Source organism: Dreissena polymorpha, chromosome 3 (genome assembly GCF_020536995.1).
Source record: "Dreissena polymorpha isolate Duluth1 chromosome 3, UMN_Dpol_1.0, whole genome shotgun sequence".
Classification (NCBI taxonomy): Eukaryota; Metazoa; Mollusca; class Bivalvia; order Myida; family Dreissenidae; genus Dreissena; species Dreissena polymorpha.
The window spans coordinates 71582326-71596651 of record NC_068357.1 but is presented as its reverse complement, the minus strand read 5'-3'; the positions used below and the strand labels follow the sequence as shown (position 1 = coordinate 71596651).

The window sequence follows — 14326 nt, the reverse complement described above, 5'->3', positions numbered from 1 at the left end:
ACCACGGGGGTGGGGCTATTTTCCTTATATGGCTATAGTAAAACCTTGTTAACACTCTAGAGGTCACATTTATTTTCCGATCATCAAGAAACTTGGTCAGAAGATTTGTCCCAATGATATCTTGGATGAGTTCAAAAATGGTTTTTGTTGCTTTTAAAACATGGCCACCAGGGGCGGGGCATTTTTCCTTATATGGCTATATATGGCTATAGTAAAACCTTGTTAACACTCTAGAGGCCACATTTACTGTCCAATCTTCATGAAATTTGGTCAGAAGATTGGTCTCAATGATATCTTGGATGAGTTCGAAAATAATTATGTTAGCTTGAAAAAAATGGCTTCCATGGGTCGGGGCAGTTTTCCTTATATGGCTATAATAAAATCTTGTTAACACTCTAGAGGCCACATTTACTGTACGATCTTTATGAAACTTGGTCAGAAGATTCATCCCAATAATATCTTGGACGAGTTCACAAATGATGCCGGTTGGTTGAAAAACATGGCTGCCAGGGGGCGGGGCATTTTTCCTTATATGGCTTTAGTAAAACCTTGTTAACACTCTAGAGGCCACATTTATTTTCCCATCTTCGTGAAACTTGGTCAGAAGAATTGTCCCAATAATATCTTGTTATCTCAGGTGAGCAACTTTTGGCCTTTCAGGCCCTCTTGTTGTTTGATAATTTATGATTTTCAAAACCTACTCATATTCATCCAGGTGACAAGCCAACCTATGCGCAGATTGCTGACTGGCGTAAGATTCTGCAGCGGCTGGCCTCGTTTTTATGCTCCATTGACTACCTGGTGCTCGAGATGTTGAGGAGGCTGGTTGTCACCGCTACACGCCACCTACTGGACCATCTTGTAGCCTCGTACAATGTGACACAGGAAGAGGAGGAAAAGGTAGGCATTTGAATAAATTGTATGCTTTAAATATAAATTGTTTTTAAGAAATTCGCTTATTCAAATTTGAGTAACAATGTTTTTTGTTTTGTTTTTTGTATTAAAAAAAAACTGTGTTTGGTATTGATTTATGTAAATCTTAAAGGTAAATACGTTTTAAAAATTGCCATGAAAAGCTTATTAATAGTTCTGCAATTGATCAGTGTCTATTAAGTTTGGTATTTATTAATCCCCTACCGGTTTCACCAGAGGGGACTTATGGTTTTCGCTCTGTGTGTCTGTCTGTGAGTCTTTCACACTTTTCTGGATCCTGCGATAACTTTAAAAGTTCTTCATATTTTTTCATGAAACTTGGAAAATGGATATATGGCAATATGGACATTATGCACGTCATTTCATTTTGTTCTTACGTCTAAAATTCTGGTTGCTATGGCAACAAATAGACTAGAAATACTGCTGAAAATGGTGGTTTTTTTGGATCCTGCAATTACTTTAAAAGTTCTTAATATTTTTTCATGAAACTTGGAACATGGATAGATGGCAATATGGACATTACCCACATCATTTCATTTTGTTCCTACTGTCAAAAATTCTGGTTAGCTATGGCAACAAATAAAAAAAATATTCTGAAATGGTGGAATTTCTGACAATTGTGGAGCCGGTGGGGGACATAGATTGCTTGGCAATAGTCTTCTTTATTCTAATTTTTGTTTTTCTAACAAATATTATTAGTTTAAAGGTCAAGTTTGTTTTGGTTACAGACATACAGACACAGAAAGGTGCAGAAATATGAGGCCCCTGTAGTCTTGTTAAATTCAAATTTATATTTTGTTTAACCCTTTCCCTTCACTGAGATACGTATTTTGACGCACTGTGTAGTCCCTAAGAAAGTTAAATTTAAGTAAAGACCTTTCTCACTATATTCAAGTTTTTAAAGCTCCATTTCTAACCATTAGATACTGATGAGCAGCAAACAACATAAAACATTAACAGATTGCGAGTTACTCGCAGGCTGTTCTGGTTTTATGCTGTTTGCACATAGCCATTTTCACTTTGCTTCTGAGTGGGAAAGGGTTGAAATATTTTACAGTTTTGTTCCTAGTAGACATCAATGGATATGGAAACCCTTTTAAAGTTGAAGTAGAGAAAAACAAAAACATATGAACCATGCTCTGTGAAAACTAGGCTTAATTAATATACGTAAAGTGTTGTCCCAGATTAGACTGTTCAGTCCGCACTGACTCATCAGGGATGACACTTTATACCTAGACTGGATCTTCGTTTTGCAGAAACTATCTTTAAACAAAAGTGGAAAGTGTAATCCCTATTAGCACAGGCTAGTGTTGGAAGACACTGTACTCAGATGCATTACGCCGGGTTTTCTCAGTATGTGGCTCATATGTATCTATTATATAATCCTATATTCCGTTATTGGGCCGGGTATAATATGCTTACTAACAGTGACTTTGTCTTGTAGTATATGAGAATTATGAGGAACAAGACTAAGTATCAGGAACAGGTAGGGGTACTACCCATAACACGTGGGCACTTGTAACCAAGCTCAGTCTGTTAACACTGTTATACTAGTTTGCATTTTTTTGTATTCCAAAGATATTGAACTCTATCTTAACATGTACTCAAGTTTATTTTGTGAATATTATTTTGAGCTAACCTGAGCACAACATGTTCATTGTTAGCTTTTGTTATCGCCTTTTGTCCGTTGTGCATAGGGTGTCGCTGTTGTGCGTCAAGCTTCGTAAAAATTTACCTTATTTGCACTCTAGTGGCCACAATTATTTTCCAATCTTCTTGAAACTTGATCTGAGCATATGTCCCAATGATATCTTTTCTGTTTTCAAAAATGTGGAAAACATGGATGCCATACTATATATATCGCTGTTAACACTCTTGAAGTCACATTTATTGTCCAATCTTCATTAGACTTAGTCAGAACATAAGTTCTAATGATATCTTGGATTAGTTGAAAAATGGTTTCAGTCTGTTGAAAAACATGGTTGCCTGGGGGCAATTTCCTAATATGGCTATTGTAAAACCTTATTCACACTCTAGAAGTCACATTTATGGTCCAATCTTCATGAAACTTGGTAAGAACATTCTAATGATATCTCGGCTGAGTTAAAAAATGTTATCGTTCATGGAAAAACATGACCGCCAGGGAGTGGCACAGTTTTCCTTATATGGCTATAGTGAAACCTTGTTAACACTATAGATGTTACATGTTAGTGCAATCAAAATTTAACTTGGGAAATGACTGGTTTTAAAGAAAAACATTGCCGGGGGGCAGGGGGGGGTAGTTTTCCTAATATGGCAATAGTGAAACGCTATATTAGCCTCATTTGTTAGCCAATATATAAAAAAATGTTAATACTGTAGAAGTCCCTGTTTAGGTCCAATCTTCATGAATCAGCTTGCACTTTTTCTAAATAGTCTTGTACCTTTGGGTCTCAGTTGAGCGCCATTAGGGCCCATGGCCCTCTTGTTATATTATGTATTGTATGATCATTTTAGTTCATGGCATCTCAGTAGTTGTGATGGCGCAGATTATTGAAACTGACTTTCTATTTATGGGAAAACAAAATCTATGCCAGATCTGATACCAGTGCTCTGTTCCAATCACAGTATTATACCAAAGGTTTGTGAGTGTCATGTACTGAAATGAGTTTTTTAGAGTATTAAAAGTTAGGCCTTATAATACCTCTGTTTTTGCACATAACAAAGAAAACAAGTTACTATTGGTCACCATTGCTAGTTTTGTACTTTCACCATTGACCAAACACTAATTACAATCCAATCTAAATTCTAACACTTTTCATCTTATATCAGATGACGGCTAAATCTGTTTTTAGGATTGCAACTAAATATGGGCTGTGCTCTTTGAAAAGTGGGTTAAAATGCATGTGCGTAAAGTGTCGTCCCAGATAAGCCTGTGCAGTCTGCACGACACTTTAGCCTAAACTGGATTTTTGCTAACAAGAGACTTTCTTTAAAAGAAAAATATCATAAAAGCGGAAAGTGTCGTTCCTGATTCCCCTGTGTGAGTTGCACAGACTTATCTAGGACAGCATTTTACACTCATGCATTAAACCCCCTTTTCCCAGAGCAAGGCCCATATATTTCAGATGCTGCCCTAACTGGTTGTATTTATAACTTAAACTGTCCATCTTTTTTTCAGTGGCTGAAACTAATCATCATGTTTATGAACTTTAACTTGAAAAATTTCAGCGACAGATCATCCTTCAGTCCCAAAAGAAATATGAGAAAGCCAAGAAATTTGCGGAAAATGTATAATTTTATGTGGCTGTGTGAATTATATGTAGATTATTGATTAAAGTGGTCTCTGTGTGGTAGATTGCCAGTAGTTTAAACATCAGTTTGAAAATTGATAACATAATTTTATGTGATGCAATGATGCTAGTATTTAAAATATTGGTTTTAAAATTAATAACATAACAATATGTGATGTGAATTATAGAAAAATGTAGTTGATTGTGTGGATAAAATTATAATTTTTAGCTGATCATTTATTGATAGTCAATGCTTTTCAATCCACTTTAGTGGAATAAGCATTATATAAGCAATTAATCGTGCAGTACAGTTATTTTCTTCTGCATTTTTTTTCATGAAATTCTTTCAATGAGCATTTTAGGTGATAAGTCATCAATAGAGCCATTAATAATGTTAATGGAAAAAAAAGAAGCTTTTTGATAACTTGAATACATCGTTTTTAGCTCACCTGTCACTAAGTGACATGGTGAACTTATGTGACCAATGGATGTCCAGCGTCCGTTGTGCGTGCGTGTGTGCGTGTATTTTGGTCATCTGTGGTCAAAAAATGGTCACTAGGTCAAGTAATAGAAAAACCTTGTGTAGACAATAGAGGTCACAGTTTTCATTCGATCTTTATGAAATTTGGTCAGAATGTTTATCTTGATAAAATCTGGGTTGTGATTGTATTTGGGTCATCTGGGGTCAAAAACTAGGTCACTAGGTCAAATCATAGAAAAACCTTGTGTAGACAATAGAGGTCAGAGTTTTCATCCAATCTTTATGAAATTTGGTCAGAATGTTTATCTTTATGAAATCTGGCTTGGAATTGTATTTGGGTCATGCGGGGTCAAAATATAGGTCACTAGGTAAAATAATAGAAAAACCTTGTGTAGACGATACAGGTCACAGATTTCATCCAATTTTTATGAAATTTGGTCAGAATGTTAATCTTGGTGAAATCTGGATTGGGATTGTATTTGGGTCATCTGGGGTCAGAAACTAGGTCACTAGGTCAAATCATAGAAAAACCTTGTGTAGACGATAGAGGTCACAATTTTCATCTGATCTTAATTTAATATGGTAAGAATGTTTGTCTTGTTAAAATTTGGGTTGGGATCGAATTTGGGTCATCTAGGGTCTAAAACTAGGTCACTAGGTCAACGTTTAAAAAAACTTGTGTAGACAGTAGAGGTCACAGTTTTCATCCAAACTGAATAAAATTTGGCCAGAATGTTAATCTTGATGAAATCTGGGTTGGGATTGTATTTGGGTCATATGGGGTCAAAAACTAGATCACTAGGTCAAATCATAGAAAAACTTTGTGTACACAATAGAGGTTATAGTTTTCATCTGATCTTAATGAAATATGGTCAAAATGTTTATCTTAATAATATCTGATTTTTTATCGTATATGGGTCATCTGGGGCCAAAAATTAGGTGACCGGGCCAATTCTTGTAAAACCTTGTTTAGATGAAAGAGGTCACAGTTTTCATATCGTCTTAATGAAATTTTGTCAGAATGTATCTATTGATGAAATCTGGCTTGGGATTGTATATAAGCTGATAGAATTTAAGTTGATGTGGCAAGGTTAGTCAGGTGAGCGATTCAGGGCCATCATGGCCCTCTTGTTGTTTGTTTGTTATCTTTAATTTCAAACATTTTCCTAATATTTTATATATGAGCATTGCTCTGTGAAATGGGGGCTAAATGCATGTGCGTAAACTGTCGTCCCAGATTATTCTGTGCAGTCTGCACAGGCTAATCAGGGACGACTTTTTCTGCCTAAACTTGATTTTTGCTAAGAAGAGACTTTCTTGGAATGTAAAATAGCATAAAAGCGGAAAGTGTTGTCCCTGATTAGCCTGTGCGGACTGCACTGGCTGATTTGGGGCGACACTTTAAGCTCATGCATTTAGCCCCTTTTTCACAGAGCACAGGCCATATATAAACAAAATGTACTTAGTTTCACATAGAGGTCATACCACCATACTATATCAAGTGAGCAATAAAGCACTGATGATTGAATAATAGAGTGCACAATCTGCTAAGTTTTATTTGATTTCTTGAATGATTATATTTTCAGTTTGTCAGGAAGTTTTAATTGTAGTTGACATACTTTCTTTCATACTGTGTTCATTTTGCCAAAACTAACACAAAGTATTCTTTCCCCAAAATGAAGAAACTGGTTATTTTGTTCAATCTAACAAAGGCGTACATTGTATTATTATAAAGAACTTCTAGGAAATTAGAGCTAGATTAAGTTTAGTTCACTCCGGCATAAAAATATGCTGACCCATATTAGTAGAAACGTTTCAGATTTGTTCTTAATTTAATATTTGATTTGTTATTAAATGTTTTTAGTTAGAAAAGTGTCTGAGTTTTAAAAGCTCCACATTATGAAGGCTAATATTATTTTATATATTAAAATAAGATTATATTAGTATTAGCGTATTACAACTCATGAAACATAAAGATCTTATTTGCATAAATGCTCTGTGAAATATATTGTTTATAGCCATACAAAAATTTCCTTATGACATTGTTCGCAGGCGTGGAAAAATCAGTAATGATAGTAATTTATTATGAAAAACTTGTTAATGAAGAACCATTTTGCGCATGCGCACTATTAATAATTAAAACTATTGTAGTGTTTTGTAAATTCTTATTAAAATGTACTATTTCTTTATGCATGATATTGAATTGTATCACTAATTAATTTACTTGTTTTCCTAACATTTCCATCAATATGTTTTTGTTACTGTATTTAATAAGTTTGAAATGTGAGAATCTGGATTATTTGGATGTGTCGATATTAAGCAGAAATCTCGTTGATATGCCCATTTAAACAATCCTATAAGGATATTACCAAAATTTGACCTTGATCTTCATTAATTAGATAAAAAATAGAAAAAATCCCTACCTACCTTGTCAAATATGTATGGTCGTTTCATTCAAGCATTTTTACTTTGATGCATGGACGCCAAGGCAGATTTAGGAAGGTTTATTTGTTGTTTAGATTAAGAAGTTCTTCCTTCATACAATCATATTTTCATTTGAACTGAAAGTAAAAGTCAATTAAAAATAATGTTTTTTTATTGTTTTAATGAAATTTAATTTGAGACAAAAAAGGGAACATTGAAACTGTTTTATTAAATTGAAAAAAGAAAAAAATCAATATCAATAGTTCAAAACAATAGCCAAAGCCTATCTCAACTATTTAAATGTTGCTTCTTTTTCCATGTTGTAGAAAAAAGTACTTTGATAAAAAAAGATATTTGTCAAGTTTGAACATGAAAAATGAGTTTCTTTTTAAATATGAATATTATTATTAGCCGGATTTTTTTCGAAAAAATCTCGGCTTATAGATTGATGTTGTCGGGCGGGCGGGCGGGCGGGCGGGCGGGCGGGGTGGCGGCGTGCTCGAAAATGTTAAAGTTCTTATTTCATGGTATAACTTTGGTATGCTTGGACCTAGAGTCTTCAAACTTGACATGAAGGTTGGCCAGGATTAACAGATGACCACTGGTCATTTCAAGGTCATTCATTTGAAGGTCAAGGTCACTGTGACCTTCAATATAAAAAATGTTAAAGTTGTTATAACTTTGGTATGCTTGGACCTAGAGTCTTGAAACTTGACATGAAGGTTGGCCATAACTAGTTAGTAACCACTGGTCATTTCAAGGTCATTCATTTGAAGGTCAAGGTCACTGTGACCTTGAATGTAAAAATGTTAAAGTTCTTATTTCATGGTATAACTTTGGTATGCTTGGACCTAGAGTCTTCAAACTTGACATGAAGGTTGGCCAGGATTAACAGATGACCACTGGTCATTTCAAGGTCATTCATTTGAAGGTGAAGGTCACTGTGACCTTCAATATAAAAATGTTAAAGTTGTTATAACTTTGGTATGCTTGGACCTAGAGTCTTGAAACTTGACATGAAGGTTGGCCAGAACTAGTAAGTAACCACTGGACATTTCAAGGTCATTCATTTGAAGGTCAAGGTCACTGTGACCTTGAATGTAAAAATGTTAAAGTTGTTATAACTTTGGTATGCTTGGACCTAGAGTCTTGAAACTTGACATGAAGGTTGGCCAGAACTAGTAAGTAACCACTGGACATTTCAAGGTCATTCATTTGAAGGTCAAGGTCACTGTGACCTTGAATGTAAAAATGTTAAAGTTCTTATTTCATGTTATAACTTTGGTATGCTTGTACCTAGAGTCTTCAAACTTGAAATAAAGATTGGCCAGTACTAGAAGATGACCACTGGTCATTTCAATGTCATTCATTTGAAGGTCAAGGTCACTGTGACCTTAAATGTTAAAATGTTAAAATTGTTATAACTTTGGTATGCTTGGACATAGAGTCTTCAAACTTGACATGAAGGTTTGCAAGCACACTTAGATGACCACTGGTCATTTCAAAGTCATTCATTCTAAGGTCAAGGTCACTGTGACCTTGAATGTAAAAATGTTAAAGTTCTTATAACTTTGGTAGGTAAAAATGTTAAATGTCAATTCAAGTTCATATTTGTGACCTTAAATGTTATTGTTGTTCATGTATATGCATGCATTCAAAACATAACACAAGGTTTGCTCATGCCTTGAAAAGTACTTACATTTCATTTTGACCTTTGAACAATATTTCAGTAATTTAAGTATTGCATTGACAAAAACACGAAAGGTACTTTCCTGTCATTTAAATCAAAAATCCGGCTTCAATGCGGTCATCTCCGACCGCGGAACTCTTGTTTAAATATTTCATAATTTTATAGCAAGAAGACTTGGAGTCACTGGCAGATTCTGACGATTCAATGACCACGGGAACTACCATAAGGTCAAGGTCAGTGGATGACATGAATGTAGTATACAAGTACATGGGTGCAGATAGAATATTATATGAGCTGCGTTCTGTGAAAAGGTTTCATGCATGTGTGCTAATCAGAGACGACACTTCCTTCTTTTATGATATTTTTCGATTCAAGAAAGTCTCTTCTTAGTAGAAATCATGTTTAGGCGAAAAGCGTTGTCCCTGATTAAGCTGAGCAGACTGCACAGGCTAATTTGGGACGACACTTAACAATCATGCATTAAATCCCCTTTTCAAAGAGGGCAGCTCATACAATGTATCTATTGTCAATAGATACATTGTTTGAGTTGAGCGATTGTATAACCAGTTAATCCCATTGTCAGAAATAACTAGTTTTTGTACAACAATACAAACACGGCTTATCATGGGAACAACACCCTAGCCTGTGTATGGGCGATTGGTCAGGCCATTGGGTGGGCTGATGGTTTGCCCAGTAGGCGGAAAATATTTGCCCAGGGCATATTTTTTGCATAACGTTCTCATATGGTATAGAATTGAGCATGATATTGATTCAGATTTTGCCAATTGGAAATTTGAACTATTCCTCGGTGTTCAGCAAATTCTCCAACAATTTACAAGATGTCAGAAAAAAGAACCGTGGCCCTCTTATTTTTTGAAAGTAATATTTAAGCGGTGCTCCGTGAAAAGGGTGTTTAATTCATGTGCGTAAAATGTTGTCCCAGATTAGCCTGTGCAATCCACACAGGCTAATCAGGGACAACTTTTTCTGCCTAAACTGGATTTTTGCTAAGAAGAGACTTTTTTGAAGCGAAAATATCATAAAAGCATACAGTGGCGTCACTGATTGGCCTGTGCGTCACTGATTGGCCTGTGCGTCACTGATTGGCCACATGCATTAAACTCCTTTTCACAGAGCACTGCCCATATATCACTGATCATATTACAGACCTCTGTCGCGTACAAGTTCCTCCACATCTCGGGTTCCCCTGAAGAGTCAGAATGTGACCCAGTCTGGATACGTGATCCCTCAGTTTGACTTTGAGCAGCACGAAATTTACGAGGGGCCACCAGATGTTGACGAGGTAAACTACAGGGTCTTGTTTCTGCAAATAACATGCAAATGTTGCTTGATTAGTTTAAGCCTATTTATTAAAGCTCGCTTGTATAGAAAGCCTAAGGGTTATTTGAAATGCTCTTGAATCTGTTTCCTGGGACATGGTGTCTATGTGGGGAAATCTAAAGAACACTCCCACAGTGGGGATTGAGCCTGTGACCACCCAATTGCTAGGTGGACACCATATCCACGACACCACTGCAACCTATATGTTATTTTATTCAAGTTGTAAGATCTTGGGACAGTCTTTAGTTATTTAATAGGAACACATAAGCCTCGTGAGGTGCTAAATACAACATCTTAAGCTCCAGCAGTCACCGTATAATTCCAGTTATACTGCTAATATTAGTTTCAGATCCTGATTTCTTGGTATGGTAAATGTTAGCTTTGAAAATTCCATTTATTAGTACACTAGTTTTGAGCCTTGTGAAAGGGGCAGTCCACACTGGCTAATCAGGGACGAAACTTTCCGCTTTTATTATATTTTTCGTTTAAAGGAAGACCCTTCTTTATGGAAATCCAGTTTAGGTGTGAAGTGTCATGAAGAAATTTTCTGTAAACGATAAATACCATAAAAGCAGAAAGTGTTGCCCCTGATTAGCCTGTGCAGACACTTAACGCGCATTCATTAAACCCCCTTTTCACAGAGCACGGTCCAAATGTCGTCTTTTCGTTTCAAGGTGCTGGAGCAGATACGTCAGCAGGACGTGGTAGAGGAGTTCTCTGCTCCTGTCTTCAGTCTGCAGCTCGTGTTGACCGTGCCGCAACACGCTCGGGACCCGCACACAGCGCACCGCACAGACCTCATGCAGACCCCGTCAGCCCAGAACCCTTACCTCAAACAGGCTTTCATGGAGGGCAATGCCAGCAAAAAGACTGTCAAGTTTGAGGCAGAGACGTCTGGTGAGTTATTTTTTTCAACTAATGGATGTTTTTTTTTTGTTTTCTGATGATGAAATTTACCTCTGTTTCCAGTATTTATTGAGTTACTGTTCCATGTTTTGTTGTCTTGCGTTCTTTTGTTTCTTTGATTGCTTGTTTTGTTTTTTCTTTATTATATTGTGTAGAGAATACTTACTTGATAATCATTTTTATGCCCCCGAAGGAGGGCATATAATGATCGCACTGTGCATTTGTGGGTCTGTTTGTCCGTCTGTCTGTCCGTCACACTTTGCGTTTAGGTTTCGAAAAATGTTCATAACTTCTATGTCCCTTCATATGTAACATTCATATTTGGTATGCATGTGTATATGGACAAGGCCTTTTTAAACGCCAACAAATTTTAACCCCTTTGACCTTGAACTAAGGGTCTGAAAAAGGTTTCGAAAAATGCATTAAGGTTTCGAATAACGCTCATGATTTCTATCAAAGCGTTTTATCGGGGGCATATGTCATCCTATGAAGACAGCTCTTGTTTATTGTTTGCATTATTACTTTCAGTTCTTATGAAAAGCATCTTAATGCAATATGGAGGAATGTGCTTAAATGATATGTATATTAAAATAATATGAATATAAAATATAAACTTAAAAGTTATTTTCCCTAAAAATCTCTTGCCAGACATTTGGCTGACATGATATTGCCTTGAAATTTTTTTTTTTTTAAATTGACCCTGCGTGCTAACAGTTTGTTGCATAGTCGTTGTGTTTATTTCTTCACAGAATTTCATGTTCTTGGTAGGTATTGCATGCTGGTGGATATTGTCTTGACTCATGCAGCATGTGTATTGCTTATAATGAATGTATAAACTGCAGTTATCTGATTGGGGGTTGTTTTATATAGAAAAACATCTCAAGTAATGCTCTTTAATTCGTTCTGGGAGGGGGGATGTAACTCTAGCATAAAGTTATTTGTTTGGTGATGATAGGGACTGTCCTTTATTATTTTCTATTAGTAATTGGCTTTCAGACTACAGTCCACTCTCGTTATCTTGACATGGGATATCTCGATATTCTCGATATGTCGAAGTAAGCTCAATGTCCCAACTTTTTTACTTCTTTATCTATATTGATAAACATCGCATATCTTGATTTTCGTTATGTCAAATAATTCGATATCTCGATATAAAATTTTGTCCCCAGTCCCGATTTTACATGTATTTACTGTGGTTTATCTCGAAGTGCGCATAACTGTTCCAGTGTCGGCAAAAGGTGAGAATTTTTTTCTTTGATACATCACCGTCCCGCTTCGCCCGGCTGCTCCTGATACTGTGTGGGAGGAAATTGATCTGTTAATTGCATCAATGATCACACATGTGTAATGTCGTTAGCCATTAACACTTGAGTATGGCCTGTCACTTTAACTGTCACTTTAACATCAATTTTTCAAGCCTGTAATTAGATCTGGGGATGTTGAATAATAAAGATAATAAAGACAAGACACAAAATGGCTTCATTTTTATTTGATCCTGTACTTATAACCGATTGAACTTTGCATTTCAAACTACAAAATGTACATGTACAGTTCAGTATTCCGGAACGTGATTTTTCGCATGTTCATATGGAAAACCCTCGTCTTGATTGGACGTCAATTGGATCATAACTTTAAATAGCAACATTACCAGATGTTTACTCGCCAGTTTAGAAAAATAAAAACGGCATGTGTTCATGCAATTCTGTAATACTTAAAACATCATTTTAAGCATTTAAATAGCAAAATTAATCGTGCCTCGTAAACACGCGTATATCTCAGGTAGAGAGTATTATGACACACAGTGACAACTTTAGTTAGACCACTTAGCAGGTATTTAGATGTTAAAAACAAGGTAAATTTTCGACTCATTTTTAGCTCACCTGAGCGATAGCTCAAGGTGAGCTATTGTGATCACTCAGCGTCCGGCGTCCGTCCGTCCGTCCGTCTGTAAACAATTTGTAAACATCTTCTTCTACTAAACCATTGAGCCAATTTCAACCAAATTTCATGTGGAGCATCCCTAGGTCATGGGACAAAAGAATTGTTAAAAAAAATTTGATCGCATAACCAAGATGGCCGCCATGACCATATATGGTAAAAACCTTAAAAAATCTTCTTGTCAGAAACCGCTCATCAGATTTTCAAAAAATTTCACAGGGATGACCTTTGAGGGCTCCCCTGAAAAAGTTGTTCAAAGAAATTTGATTCGTCAAAAAACATGGCCGCAAGAGCTCGTTGAACTTTGCATGTTTATTCGTTTTTGCCTATTTTGTGAAAACTTTCAAAAATCTTCCACATTTTTTGTCCGATCCTTTCCAAATTTGCACAGTGTCTTTATATCAATGAGGACACGAACCCTACAAAAAATGAGCATTATTGGTCCATGAAGTACAGAATTACCTCCCCTTGAATTAAGAAAATGGTGTTTATGCAATAAAGTCCAAATTTTTCATCCAATTCTTTCCAAACTTGTAAGGATTTAGCATGGTTCAAACAAGGGCAACAACTACGGTTTATGCATGTTCTTTTTATTACAGATTTGCCTCCCTTTAATTCATTCAAAATCTCATTTTACAGCAGAGATTCCAAATCTGACCTGTAAATGAGCCCCATATTTACTGCTGGTGCTATGTTACCTTTTCCCATTTGATCATTCTTAAATATTGGTCTTGTAATGCTGCTACTGCTACTGCTACTGCTACTGCTACTACTACTACTACTACTACTACTACTACTACTACTACTACGACTACTACTACTACTACTACGACTACTGCGACGACTACGACGACGACGACTACGGCTACTACGACTACCACGACTACTACTACTACTACTACTACACTACTACTACTACTACTACTACTACGACTACTACTACTACTACTACTACTACTACTACTACTACTACTACTACTAGTACTACTACCACCACCACCACCACCACCACCACCACCACGTCTACTATTACTACTTCTACTACTACTGCCACTGCTACTACTTTAACCACTACTACTACTACTATTACTACTACTACCACTACTACTACTACTACTACTACTACTACTACTACTTCTACTACTACTTCTACTACTACTACTACTTCTACTACTACTACTTCTACTACTACTACTACTACTACTACTACTACTACACTACTACTACTACTACTACTACTACTACTACTACTACTTCTACTACTACTACTACTACTACTATTACTACTACTACTACTACTACTACTACTACTACTACTACCCACCACCACCACCACCACCA

The 14326-nt window shown here is 36.1% G+C and overlaps 1 protein-coding gene across 1 annotated transcript in view; it reads left to right on the top strand.

The window, feature by feature from the left end:
• LOC127874702 (dynein axonemal heavy chain 6-like) overlaps positions 1–14326 on the top strand; it is a 279888-nt gene that overhangs the window by 26998 nt on the left and 238564 nt on the right. The window contains 5 exon segments of the mRNA XM_052419240.1: positions 716–900; positions 2378–2419; positions 8966–9033; positions 9968–10103; positions 10816–11038. Coding sequence (XP_052275200.1) covers positions 716–900; positions 2378–2419; positions 8966–9033; positions 9968–10103; positions 10816–11038 — 654 coding nt within the window.